The 14,934-nt window shown below is 40.8% G+C and overlaps 1 protein-coding gene across 1 annotated transcript in view; it reads left to right on the forward strand.

Moving 5' to 3' along the window:
• PCSK5 (proprotein convertase subtilisin/kexin type 5) overlaps positions 1-14,934 on the forward strand; it is a 608,686-nt gene that overhangs the window by 551,786 nt on the left and 41,966 nt on the right. The window contains 3 exon segments of the mRNA XM_027875021.1: positions 1,162-1,298; positions 2,066-2,266; positions 13,695-13,778. Coding sequence (XP_027730822.1) covers positions 1,162-1,298; positions 2,066-2,266; positions 13,695-13,778 — 422 coding nt within the window.

A 14,934-nucleotide genomic window follows, 5' to 3' on the forward strand; every position in this document is an offset into this window, starting at 1 on the left:
CACACACACACACACACACATATCAAACTGGATTTGAGGTCTGATAATTATAAGGTGTGCCAGTTGACATTTGGTGAGCAGAAATTAATTTGTCATTGTGCTCATAGCTGGCATTTACATAGCAGCTGGCCTGCTAAAAGATCCTCAAATACTTTTCAAACTTCATTTACAGAGATACATTAAGAAAATACAGAGATCTCTGGTTAGAAGTCATGGAGACAATGCTTCACAAGATGCATCTCTAAGAACTGGACCAAGGAAGGTCTCACTGGTCCTTGGAGCAATGTGACCATGAGCATAAGTCCCACATCATCTCTCTGATCGTTAGCTACCTCATCTATTTAGTAGAACTAATTATCACGTGCCCTATCCCAGAAGGCTATTTTGAGAAATAATTAAATGAAGGAGCATTTAGTATGCATTTACCATATACCAAATGCTTTTATATTACTAAATACAAAAGCTAAGAAACCAATAGCAGTCCCTATTCCCAAAGGACTTACATTCTAAAAGGGAAGACAATATTTTAATAGTAAGAAAGCATCATAGAAATGTGAGCTATTATTAGTTTCTGCAAAGATCCAAACTCATTTCTATTTCCAACCCTACTCATTTTTAGAATCCATAATGAATCCACTCTCACTTGACTACCATAGAGCTTCCTATAGGGCACCTTTTTTAAAACAACTGAAGGCCTGGGAAATATAAATACTGAATACAAATTTCCCCATAGAAAAGTTCCACATAGGTAGAGTCACCTACTATAAAAGAAAGCTTGATTTTTAATGTCTTAAAGGTGCTGCAAAGGTTAAGAGAAGATCCTAAAGGCTTTGGTTTGGTGTTTCCAACTAGCCACACAAGGTTGGCTTGCTGACGAGGAAAAAAAAAAGTAGGCATGACATACTTTTGAGTTTAATCGGCAGGCATCATTAGCTTTCTTAAGTCTAGATAATCAACAAAATGATAACTTGAGTCCTGCTTTGTGGTGTTTGCTGATTCCAAAATGTAACTGCTCGCTGAAAACTTAGCAATTGGCTCTCAAGAGCTGGTAGGAGCTGGCTCCAGCACACCCCTGCTCAGCTTATAATGCATGTAGCCCTGCTAGAAAAGATACTCGTGTAAAGATCATTTTATGGAAGACTTGAAATTCTTTCTCAACAGGTTCAAGCAGCACTGCTATCAAACTTGTCCTGAGAAGACCTACAGTGAAGATTTTGAATGTAGAGAGTGCAGTGAATATTGTGGGGACTGCGACCAGAATGAGTGCTACTGGTGTGAAGAGGGGTTTTATCTTTTCGGTGAGCAGGGAATAGTCAAATAGAAAATGATTATGAGGCTTCCTGGTGTAGAGCTAGAGATGGAAGACGTGGGTTCAAGTCTTAGTTCTCCTACTTAATGCTTATATGACCTTGAGCAAGTCACCTAATCTTTGTGGACCTCAGCTTCTTAATCTATAGAACAAGGGGTATTGGACCAGATGACCACCAAGGTCCCTTCCAGTTCTAAAACTATGATTCCTCTCAGGCCTTGAGAGTGTGGAGGATATTTTAATCTGGTTAGAAAAAAACCCCAGCATTTTTTAATAGCCAAGGCTTCTTTTTGCCTTAAGCGGGGTAGTCATTCATTTGTTATTCTTAAATGTCTTTATTCTGATGGGAATAATGCAGGAATTGGGCCTCTGGAATGGCAATCATACAGGGCTCATGAATCTTCTCTCAAGACTCAGTCCTGCAGCAGGAAATCTCAAGTGACCTTTGTAAAAAGGCCACAGCATCCCACTGAATGATGGTTGCGATGGCCCATTGATTTTGATGGAAGTTGTGTGGCTAAAAATACAGGTCTTTCCAATGGATTCCTAATGGTCCAAGAGGCTCGTGCTCGGGGTGGGAAAGTACACAGTGTTCTTCAATAGTGACCTTTGTGTCTAAGAGTGGACTTTGACTCTATTTTCTTATGGCCTAAAGAAGACAAAAGATATTTCATGACATAGTCTGCCTTTTCATCACCTGATCTAAGTTGCACCATATCATGCTAGCCCTTCATGGCTTCCTTTCCACATTCCCAGGTGGCGTTTGTGTCAGAGAGTGTGGCCCTGGTTTCTACAGTGACACTGAAATGGGAGAGTGTGAGCCGTGTCACCGAACCTGCAAAACCTGCACAGGGCTTGGCTATGATAAGTGCAGCAGCTGCAAAGAAGATTTACAGCTGGTGGATGGGAAATGTGTGGACCCATCCAAGACCCCAGGACGAGACACATTGGAGAGCGGTATGTACCTTTCGGTGATGGAACAGCAGGGCCCCATCTGCTTCTATTAGGACCCTGCTCAGCCCCCACTCTGGACAAAATAAGACCTCAGACGGAAGAGAACTGGGCAGTGAACCAAAAGCTAAATGGTGAAAATCCAGGTTGGACAACTGCTGAGTACAATACGGTATTTGCCAAAGGGACCTGTGGTTTGTGCTTAAGAGAGAACAACAAAGAAACTGATGGAAGCTCTACCTGGTGACCTGATACCATGAGAAATTTATAGATCCACTTTACACATAAGATCATATATCAAGAGCTACAAGGGCCTTTAGGGTCCATTTAGTCCCTCATTTTATAGATGAGGAAACTGAGGTACATGGAGAACCCACCTAGTCCAATCTCTTCATGTAATAGTTGAGAAAACTTCGGACCAGAGAGGTTAAGTGATTTTTCCCAAAGTCACACATATATTAATCGTCAAAGGCAGAATTTGAACCCTAGTCTTCTAACTCTAAGGTGCTGTTCTTTCCCTTGGGACAAACATTTTATGGAAACAACCCAACTCTTACAAGGACCAGCTATTTTTGGATATCGGTAAAGTAATGCAGACAAATGTACCAATCTCCAAATTCAATATTCCTGACGTTTGCCAAATTCAGATAGAAATTTATTTTGATAAAGTTGAGCCTTCCCCAAGTCTTTCCCGTTGAATAGGTGAAGTGCTATCTAAAGTTACCGGTAGTTGCCAGGAGTATTAGTTGGGGATCATTCAGTCCAACATCCTCATTTCTCAGCGTCAAAGAGAATCAAAGAGATTAGCCCAAGATCCCACAGATGATAAGCGACAGAGTCAGGATTAGAACCCAAGCCTTCTGACTCCAAATCCAGGACTCTTTTCCATTTTTTATGCATGATTACACTTGTCATAGGAGAGCTACCAACAGTATCCCTCACGCATCTCATTGGAATTTGGAGTGGTCCCTTTAAAACAAAAAGTATCCTTTTCTAAAGACGGGTACAGGCCAATGTGGGACTCAAGGAGGGAGAGGAAAGGAAAAGGTTACGTTTTAGGCTCTTCATCTGAGTGCTCTTCTTTCAATTCTGCTTATGTAGGGTTGACCACCTGGCTGTAGGCAGTCTAGCTTGCAAGCCCTTCCTGTGATTTCACTGGTTAAGCCTATCACAAACAATGACCCATCCGGCTGGGAAAATCTGATTCGCATTCCACCGAGAGAGGCTTGTGAAATGAGAGATGTTCTCAGTTTGATTTCTAGGCAATGGTCCTTTAAAGGGGTCATTTCAGTCCAGGAACAGCAGCTGAGGGAACAGATGAGTTTCCCAACAGCTTGCAGGAGTGATCTATCTAGGTCAGGATTAAGATCTCTTTCTGGATTCCAGAAAGAAGGATTCCCACGTATAGTCTTCCTTGCTACCATTCCCCACATGTAAGTGAAAAGTAGAAAGGGCCTGGGAGTTCTATGATCCCATTGGCCAATGGCTAAAGAGGACCTGGGGTGCTTCCTAAGCCCATATCTCTTTTGGAAGCATAGCTAAGGAGAAATCAGTCTCAACTGCAGAGTGGGCTATCTTCAGTGATCTGTAGCTGGGCCCAGAATGCTGAAAATGAGTTTGTTTGGCATTCAGGCATTTAAAAGGAGGTGCAAGCCAGGGGGAAAACGGTCTGGGTTTGTGTTTGTAGCTGAGAACATCTGTATTTTATCTGGCGTACCAGATGATGAAATGAAGCAAGGAGCCAGGAGACAGAGAAGGCTTGATTCACCAAATGAGTACACATCCTTTCAACTGGACTACGCATGTTGCAAGCTGGAATCAGGTCTTGATTGTTCTTCTTTGCTTAAGTGCCACACCCAGCCCTCTTTAATTTTCTCCCACCCAAAGCTAGGTTGTTGTTGTTTTTTTAGGGGGGGAAGGGGAAAGATGAGGGGAATTAGAGCATTTGTGGGGTATGGTACTAATCAGGACTGGATGAAGCAGACAGTGTTATTTCTCACGACCTGGCAAAGAGATGAAACTAGTCACCTGAAAGGTCTCTTTCACCTCTATAATCTTTGACATAAGACATACAGACTATAAAAAAGGAGGAAAATGTTTATGAATAAGGTAAGAATCTAGCTTAGCCTACACACCACGTTTCAGACATTGAGCTGGATATTGAGTGGAAAATGCATTTAGTTCTTTCTTATAAAGTCTTGGGAGCATGCGGGCCACAGCATCCATCTTTCCACTGTTTGTTTTTTCTTGCAAAATAAAGTTAAAATTGCAATACAATGGCAGAGGTTACTCCAGAACAAGTCATAGTCTGCTGCCACTTGGAGATTAGAGGAGGCAAACCTGTGTCACCCTGGGTGAACTCAAAGGAACTGGAAATAGTCAAGAGACAGCCCAGACAAATGACCTAGTGAATAAAGTAGGATATAGTTGTCTAGGTGTTATAAGAAAACTCTTTGGATGGATTCGTGTGTGAAAGGTAGGAAGAAAAAAATCAACTCATTCCTTCACCCATGCTGCACCCCAGTGGAAATAATTGGTTCATGTCTGTGTCTGGGATCATGAGCTATGACAGCATAATTATTTAAAACAAGGAATCTTTAGAAAAATCAACACGTATGATCAGACTCACCAATACTAAAATGGACTTTTAATCAGTTGCGTAATTGATGGGAGGGAGAGTGGCAATTACAAAAACAAAAAAAAATACCAAAAAACCACCATTGGTTTTCTCACTAACACGAAGTAGGGAAGAATGCCTGCCCCATTTCCTGGATTGGACTATCTATGATCATGGATCATGGGTTTCTATAGCCAAGTCATTCATCACAAAGAGGTCACTCTGTACTTAGTGAGGCTCCAGTCTATCTTTCCAGAATTACAGCACATTCCTCCCCTTCACCATCCTATTCCAGCCAAACTGGCCTCTTTGCTGTTCTCTAAACTCGGGTCTCCATTTATTGCCTCTGAGACTTTGCACAGAAAATACTGGAGTGCCCAGTATATACTTGGATGACTGTAATAGATTCCTTCCTACCCTCTGCCTCTTAGCATTCTTGTTTTCTTTCAAATTTCAAGTCAAAGGGGGCAGCTAGGTGGCGCAGTGGATAGAGCAGCAGCCTCTGAGCCACGAGGACCTCAGTTCAAATCTAGCCTCAGACACTTGACACTTACTAGCTGTGTGACCCTAGGCAGGTCATGTAACCCTGACTGCCTCAGCAAAAAAACAAAAACAAAAAAACAACTCCAAAACAAATCTAATCAAATTTCAAGTCATGAGCCACCTCCTACAGGAAGACTTCCCATCTTATTAGTCTTCTCTCCTTCCTTCTCAAATGATCATGTATATACCCCACTCCTTCCATAGAATAGAAGCTTCCTGAGGACAGGGACCATTTAATTTTTATCTTTCTATTCCCCAATATGGGAGACAGCATGTCGAGAGGATAGAGACCTGGCCTTGGAGCTTGAGTTCAAGAATTGCCTCTGAGCCAACAGCTATGTGACCATGGGCTAGTCAATCGCTTAGCCTCTCAGTACTCTTAGGCAACTGTCTCACACTATAAGTTGCAGAGAAGGTGCTGATCTGAATTGGTAAGAGGAGTCCCTTCATACAGGAGTTCTAGAGGCAGCTAGACGGCACCCTAGGCCTGAATTCAAGAAGACTTGAGTTCAAATCTGACCTCAGACACTAACTAGCTGCATGACCCAGGGCAAGTCATTTAATCCTGGTTACTTAAAAAAAAAAAAAAACTGGCCCCAGATACTTACCAGCTATGTGAGCCTGAACCAGTCATTTAAACTTTGCCTCAGTTTCATCAGCTGGTAAGATGGGGATAATTAACAGCACCTACCACCCAGAGTTATTGCGAAGATCAAATGAGATAATGCTTGTAGAGAGCTGAGCAGAGTGCCTAGCACATCACTGGCACTTAATAAATGTTTGTTTTCTTCCTCCCAATAACAATAAAATCACAGGTCCACTCTCTATCCTCAAGTGTCTGGGACAGGGCTTTATTTACACTTAATAAACCACTTGTTGATTTAAATTCATGGACTGGTCCTTCCAAAGGAGACATAGTTTGTAATCTGGACCATATGACAGATCAAGTCAAAGAAATTCTCAATATGCCCTACTACTACTGGGCACTTTCTAGAGAGAGCAGGACATTTTGTTGTTTTCCTCTTTCTCTATGCCTCCCTCTTTTTCTAGTCTTTTCCTGTGCCCCTTCCTCAACAAATAGAAACAAAAAAAGGGTAGTTATGCAATTCACTTTGACAGTCATTATACACTGGGTCCTGGGAGCATAGATACACAGAGGTGGTGAAGATGCCTAAGCCCAAATGTATAAATAGCTTCCAGCTCCTTCTGTTCTATATGAATACAAGCTTAACCAAATACACAGATCAAGGCCACCCTCCCTGGTGACCCAGATCAAACACAAAGAAACCAGCTGTAAAAATGCTCAGGTGTGGCCACTGGCTTTGGAAGGAGATGGCCTCAGGGGTTTTCCTAAAGCTGGTGGTGGGAAGAGAAGTCATCTGGCTATTAAATCATTGGATGCTGTTAAGTGATTTACTGGTAGAGTTAGCAGGTCCCAGACCCATCTCTTTCACATTTCCCCTACACACATCCTAAAACTGTGGGTTTTTCCAGCACAGTCTAAAACTATATTCCCAGCTGGCTCTAATTGGACTCACTAGTCATAGCATAAAGCCCGAAGAAGTTGAATTATGTTTTTATCGTTGACTACATCCTAACAATTTACCATCAGCTTTATCCCAGTCCTGAAATCCCTACCATAAAAATGGACAAGGTTCTTAGAGCAGGACTTTCCATGACAACCCCACTGAAAGTCAAATTCCCATGGTTTAAAAGTCTAGGTCATAGGATCATAGATTTAGAGCTGGAGGGAATATTAGAGGTCATCAAGTCCTACCTTCTCATTTTACGAATGAGGAAACTGAGGCCCAGAGAGGTTAAAGGACTTGCCTAGGGTTATACAGCTAGCAAATGTCTGTCAGGATTTGAACCCTGGCCTTCCTGACTCCAAATCCAATATTCTATCCACTATATCACACTGCCTAGATCAGGGGTAGAGAACCTGTGGCCCCGAGACCACAAGTGGCCCTCTAGGTCTTAAGTGCTGCCCTTTGACTGAATCCAAACTTCACAGAACAAATCTCCTTAATAAAAAGATTTGTCTGTAAAACTTGAATTCAGTCAAAAGGCCGCACCCAAAGACCTAGAAGGCCACATTTGGCCTCAAGGTTGCAGGTTCCCCACCCCTGTACTAGATGATGGGGAAGACGAATTCATTTGTATATGGTGACAATATCTAGAAAGACCTTCTGCGGGAGAGGAAGGGATGGGGGCAGGGAGAAGACTATTTGCAAGCTTAATTCTGTTTGTTTGTTTTTTTTTTCATTAAAACCTGAAAGTTTAAAAGTCTTAATAGCTTCAATGGCTTAAAACCACACTAAGACTTTTTAAAGAACCTTTATATAGAAAGTACTTTGCAAACCTTATGGATAAAGTGCTGGGCCTGGAGTCAGGAAGACTCATCTTCCTGAGTTCAAATCCAGTCTCAGACACTTACTAGCTGGGTGAGGCTCAGCAAGTCACTTAATCCTGTTTGCCTCAGTTTCCTCATCTCTAAAATGAGCTGGAGAAGGAAACGGCGAGCCACTCCGGTATCTTTGCCAAGAAAATTCCCAATAGGGTCATGAAAAGTCAGCAGACTGAAAAACTGATTAACAACACCACCAATTGACATGATTATTCTAACTTAGAATTAAATCCAGAAATAATTTTTTAAAAGTAATCATCAAATTCCTGGACCTTACACAGAGAACAAAGAATAATCTCTACAACAAGGTGCATTGTCACTAAGAAAGTCAAATTTCTTAGATTACTTGACCATAACAAACATCATCAGAAGCTAATCTTAGTGCTGCATGTTTACTCTAAGAGGGTCTGCTATTCTAGGTGCCTATTTTCCCTTCATTATCCCGATTCTTCCAGTTTGTCCCAATTATATACTGTAATGGAAAGTCCTAGCCCTGAGGAAACCTTGTCCTGGCCCAGCAGATGGGTTAGTTTCCTTATAATTTCTAGGCATCTCAAGGAAGTAAAGAGTAACTGAAGCCAGCCAAGGAATAAAGACTAGCAAAATCAGGTCCAGGAAGCAGCTAGCACATAACTCCCAATAAGAATGTCTAGCAGCAGAACTGGAGTTTAATTTGACTTAAGAAACCATATTCCCTGAAAGGCCATCCTTGGTCAAGAACTTGACCAGACTGTAACTAGAATGGAATGAATGGGGCTCCCTCCTTCCCCCACAGCTGACCAAAGTCTGTCTCTAGTCCTTGTGGTGTTCACCGCAGGTGGAATGTGACCATCCCTTGTTTTGCAGATGATACCCATCCCCCAAAAGCTAATCTCTTTGGAGACATCCCCCTAATCTCTTTGATGTGTGTGTATGTGTGTGTAAATGAGCTATATATCCTAGTCAGACTGCCCTCTTCACTACCACTGTTTCCTCTAAAATCTCCATACTGCTCCCCCAACTATTTCTTCTCCAAGTTTAACGAAATTCTTCCTTATAGCTCCAATAAAGACAAGAGTCAAAAAAAGGTGGGGTAGTGAAAAGAAAGTCTAAAGACCAACATTGGAAGTGGAGAAAAGGGTAAGACAGGGGAAGAGAAGGGCTGAAGAGAGATTAAATACAGATGGGGGAGAGGGAGTGTCAACTAATGAAGAATAAAAATTCCCCAACAGAGACAGACCTTAAAGAAATGAAACAATAGAGATTTGTACAAACCGGAAAGGAAATTTCCTGACCTTAGAGTTCTTTAAGAACAGAATCAAGACTCATCCATTTCAAATCATTTTGTTGTGATCTTGGCTGAAGGCAGGGGATTGGACCAAATAACTTCATTTTTTCAGGGACCTTTCTTATTCTGTGAGTCCATGGGTCAATAAGGAAAAAGAGGAACATGATGATTGAGGTCAGGAAACAAATATAAAGCAATGAACTTGTTAAAATTAAACCCTTAATCTCGTTTTTTTTTAAGTGACAAAAACAATTTTTCTTACATTTAGTGCTCTAAATGGTCAAAATCCTTAGCTAGACTGAACTGGTTTCTTTGGAGCCTCAAATGTTGGTGCATATTCCCCTCTGGTGGACATCTGGGCATATTGCAGAGTTTGAAACGAGTGACTGCCGGAAAATGACAGTTTCCAGTTTCTGATCTGTCAATAAGTCAGCCTTTCACAATGGAAAGAAAAACAAATGAGTGAGAAGAAATGGATTCAGGACTCAGTTCGTTGAAATTAACCAGCCCTTAGAGTCATTCACAGACCAGTCAGGCAAGGGTCTCCTGGGACCATTCTGGACCAATTCTTCAAACCTTGTCAGCCCTTCAGCCTCTGTGTCTACTTGAAAACACTTGAATCATTTCTATATTTATTTTTCCTTCTTCCAGCCTTTTGGTGAACAACGGCTTATACTGATACCCTTTCTATGTATTCATGTGTGTATATATATATATATATATACATATACATATATATATATAATACACACACACACACACACACATATACATTATACCCTTTCTACCTGAAAACATGCTTGCCATTTAATTTCTTAGTTCAATTCAACCAGCATTTGTTAAATGTCGACTATGTACAGAATAGTGAAGGAAGTTTAGATAAGGTTTATTCCTTGGAGACAGGGACCTTCATTTTTGTCTATCTCTAGTGCTTTACAAACAGTAGGCACTTAATAAGTATTTATGGAATTGGATTGAATCTAATTTTCAAATTCAATTCAATGCTATCCAATTCAACAAACACAAATATCCCCAAAGAGCTTATATTCCAGTAGGAAGATGAGAAACAAACATGGATAATTATAATACACAACAGCTTGTAAAAAAGCAATCAAATTAGAAAGGTTTAAAAAAAAAAAAGGAATGTGTATCCTGAGGAGGATTATATAAGGTTTCCTGGATGAAATGGCAAATGAACTGGGATTTAATAAATAAGTAGGAATTTCACAGGTCAGAAGAAGGGGAATAAGAGCACCCCAGGCAGAAGGAACAGCAGGAGAAAAGGCCTAGAAGTGGTTATTTGCAATGGTAGGAGATAGACAGTAGGCCAGTTGATTGAATTGTACAATATATGGAGGAGAGTAAATGAGCTAAAGCTATAAAGGTAGGGTGGGTTACATGTGGAGCAATACTTTGTCATTAAAAAAACACTAAATATAACTTTTTAAAGAATCAGTACAAGAAAGAACTTTGTAATAATGTGGCTTTTCCAGAAATAGAATGGCTTAATTTACTGAGGAAATGAGCTCCCTATTGTGAAATCGTTCAAGCAAAGGCTGAATTCAGAGATATTAAAAAAGGTTTGGAGATTGGACTAAATGACCCCTTGGATCCCTTTCCACTTTAAGGCTGCGGTCCTTGGAATTCTCAGCCTGTCAGCACCAACCCTGACACCCCAGCAGCCTTGTGGAAGGGACCTTCGGCTGGCTTGGATCTTGGCACTACTTATTGCCGTGTGGAATCCTTTCAAATTAGCAAAGCAAAGCTCATGCTAATAACCAAGAAAGCAGGACCACCCCTAGCTACATTGTCTTCACTAGAACAAAAAAAAATTGGCTGATGATGTAAAAAAATCAAGTTGCAACCAACCCCCAAAATGGTTTTTTATGCCAAGCATCTGACAGGCCATAGATCTGATGATGTGGTAGCCATGAAGCAATGGCCTTTCATGATGTAGAATGACACAGGCATACTGAAAGTTTGAATGGAGTACAAAGAGCAGACTAAAAGCTTCTATCCAGAAAGAAAACTTTCTATGGTCTTGACAAAGATAACAGAAATTGCTGAAGCTTATCTTAGGAAGACTGTTACCAGTGTCATGATCATAGCAATAGCCTATTTTAGTGACTCCTAACATCAAACCACCCCAAAATGCCGGCAACACCACTGACCTCATGCTACTTCAAATTACCGATGAGTCAACTGCTGCTGCTATCACTTTTGGTTTAGATGAGAATGTTGGTGCCAAAGGGAATATGTTGAACTTTGACTTTGGAGTGTCGCTATCATAACCATTGGAGATGGTAAGCATCTTTGAAGTCAAGTCCGTAGGTAGCTGGAGATACTCACTTGGATGGAGAGGATTTTGAATGAATGAATGAAATGTATTTATTAAGTGCTTAACTATGCGCCAAGTATACAAATACAAATACAAAAGTGAGAAAGTCCCTGTTCAAAGATATTATATTGGATGGGAAAGACAACACATACAGAGAGGTGAGGCCAAGGGGAAGGAGTTGTGGTCCACCATTGCTGCAGAGCCCAAACTCAAGCACAACCAGGATGTCAGTGAGAACAAGAGGGCCATCCTCCCGTTCTGTACTGCTTGTGGACTTGTGAAGCACACCTTTCCTTCCAATACCCAGGTTAATATTGAGATTAACTCTGCCTAAACTTTTATTCTCTATGCCTACATGAACAGCCCTTTTTGAAACACTGTACATACACTGTGGGAAAGACCCTGAGAGGTGACAAGATGGATAAGTCCCAGGTCCATGACATCATTTTGGTGGTTGGCTCAATTCTAATTCCCAAGAAACTTTTTCAAGACTTCCTTAATTGAAAGGAGCTGAACAAGAACATTTGGAGTATCTCTTCTAAACCCACCACTGAATAACTCATCTAAATGTACTAGTCAGTAAGTCAATAAACATCTGTTAAGTGCCTACTGTGTGCCAGGCACAGTGCTAAGAGCTGAAGATACAAAAAAAAGCAAGACAAACCCTGCCCTCAAGGAGCTCACAGTCTAATGGGGGAGACAATATGCCAACACCTATGTACAAACAAGCTATAAACAGGATAAAAAGGAAATAATCAACAGAAGGAAGGAACTAGTCTTAAGGGAAATCAGGAAAGGCTCCCCTATAGAAGGTGGGATTTTATCTGGTTCTTGAAGGAAGCCAGAGAAGCCATGAGGCAGAAATGAGAAGGGAGAACATTCCAGGCATGGATGGCAGCCAGAGAACACACCCAGAGCTGAGAGATGGAGTGTTTTGTTTGAGGAACAGCCAGGAGGCCTGCGTTGCTGGACTTGAGTTGGTATGCATGTAGCAATCAGGAGCAATGGATAAGGTATAAGAAGACTAGAAAGGCAGGAAAGAGCCAAGTTTCCAAGGGTTTTGAATGCCAAACAGAAGACTATATATTTGATCCTGGAGGTGATAGGGGGATGTCATGGTAGGACCTGAAGATTATGTTGACAGTTGATTGGGTGATGGACTGGAGTAGGGAGAGCTCATCATAATTAAAGGACCCAAATTTGGAATAAAAACTGGGTACAGGAGAAATTTGGAAATCTCATCAGAGCTTTTATGTAATTTCTGGGCTTTATGGATACCTGTGAGACAGAATGGAATAGAGGATAGGTAACAACAGCAACAGCAACAATAATTACCATTTATAGAGTTCTTCAATGCTCACAAAGCTTTATACATATGTTATCTCCTTTGATTCTCACAACGACCCGGTGAGATAGGTGTTATTATTATTATATCCCCATTTTACAGATGAGGAAACAGGATCCGAGAGGTTAAGCAACTTGTCCAGGGTTCCACAGCTAAGTGTTTGAGGCAAGATTTGAACATAGGACTATCGTGATTCACCATTCACTGTACCACCTAACTGCCTTAGAGTAAAGAAAAACTGGGTTCAAGTCCTACCTTTGGCATATACTGTTTCTTTGACCCCAGGCAAGTAACTTAATGGGCCAGTACTCAATCATAGGCAACTGTCCAAAACTATAAGTTGCAGAGGAGGTACTAACTTGCATTGGTAGAGGGTTTTCTTATCTGAAGGTTACCTATTGCATTGAAATTTCTGTTCAACACAATGACCAGACATCATTCCAGAAGGTCAAGAGAGGTGATCAACTCAATACACAAAATATATATGTGTGTGTGAATGTGTGTGTCTGTGTGTGTGTGTATAAATACATTATATAGTAATAATATTGTAGATATTAGATATAACCAATGTGAGAATTTGTTTTGCTTGTTATAAAGGCTTTGTTGTTTGTTTGTTTTTTTAATTTGGAGGGAGATGGAATTTTAAAATTTTGGACTGAGAGAAATAAGTGCTTGTTAATTTTTTAAAAATTGAAGAAAATGACAGATTTAGTCTCTATTTCCATTCCTGTCCTGAGCACTAGAATGTGTACATAGGGAGAGAAGTGAATACTACCCCTTATCTATACTGCAAACAAATAGAAATGTGATTTCCTTTCCCCGAAAATAAAAACCTACTTAAAATTGACATAATGAAAAAAAGCCTATGATTCTACACATAAGAGATTAATTTATTTTTTCTGCTTCCCCTCTTACAGGTAACTGGAAAAAACATCAACTTTGTGATCCTTCTTGTAAAACCTGTAATGGATCAGACATTCTATGCACCTCCTGTCATAAAGGTTAGTGCTGCCCTTAAAAAGAGCTTGACAGCAGAGGGCAGCTCCTATGCTTGTATTCCTCTGGGAGGTCAAAATCATTTATGATAAAACTTCAGACACATCCATTTTTGTCTTAAAAATGTTTATTTAGGTTTTGTATTCATTATTCTTGAGCTAGAGCCCTAAAAATGTGAAATCATATGATCTTAAGGATTTTAAATCAAAAAAGAGACCTTAGAAAGTATTGGCTACAACTCAGTAAGTCTTAGAGAGGTTAAGTGACTTGCCAGGCATTGTTAGCAGAGTCAGGAATCAAACCCAGATCTTTCCATTCTAGTCTAGTGCTCTTCCCACTACACAAAGCTTTTCCCCGAATAGGTGCCTCTTAAATAATCCATTTTCCTCCTCACCCATTTAAATGATTCTACAACTGACTCAGTGAGCTGCTGAGCCTCAAACCAGCTGACTTCTAGGCTATGCCACTAATTGGTGTGACCTTGGAAAAGTCATTCTATGTGTCATCTGTTTCTTCTTCTGTAAAATTAAGAATGAATAGTTTGTTCCTCTGGGTATGGCTTGTTTCTCTCAGCACTCCTATTATCTGAGTGAAAATAAAAATGCCTGGTCATACTCCTCTCAGCTTGTCCTTTTAGAAGTCATCTCTCATAGTCTAATGTGTTTGCAAATGTAGCGGATACCAGCTTTTGCTTCTCTCCTCATTCCCCTGGGGAATCCAAAAATTCTCAAGTAACCTGGCATAAAACCTCTGCGCTTTCTCCCCTACCCCCTTTGCCAGGGGTTGTTAGAACTGTATGGATTAATTTATGATTCCAGGGGCCAAAAAGGTGCCAAGAATTTAGGGGACAGGGTAGTATCGTGCACTGATAGAAAGCAGATATTGGGGAGTGAGAGAACAAAAGGAACAAGCCTTTATTAAGTATCTACTATGGGCCAGGCACTCTGCTGAGCACTTTACAAATATTAACTGTTTTGATTCTCGCAACAATCCTGAAAGATAGGTACTACGATCACCCCATTTTACAGATAAGGAAACTGAGGCAGATAGCAGTTACATGACTTGCTTAGAGTCCCACAGTTAATAAGTGTTTGAGGTGGGATTTAAACTCAGGTCTTCTTGATTCCAGGCCCAGCACTCTTTCCACTTTGCAGCACAGTG

Source organism: Vombatus ursinus, unplaced genomic scaffold, assembly GCF_900497805.2.
Source record: "Vombatus ursinus unplaced genomic scaffold, bare-nosed wombat genome assembly UNPS02014807.1, whole genome shotgun sequence".
Classification (NCBI taxonomy): Eukaryota; Metazoa; Chordata; class Mammalia; order Diprotodontia; family Vombatidae; genus Vombatus; species Vombatus ursinus.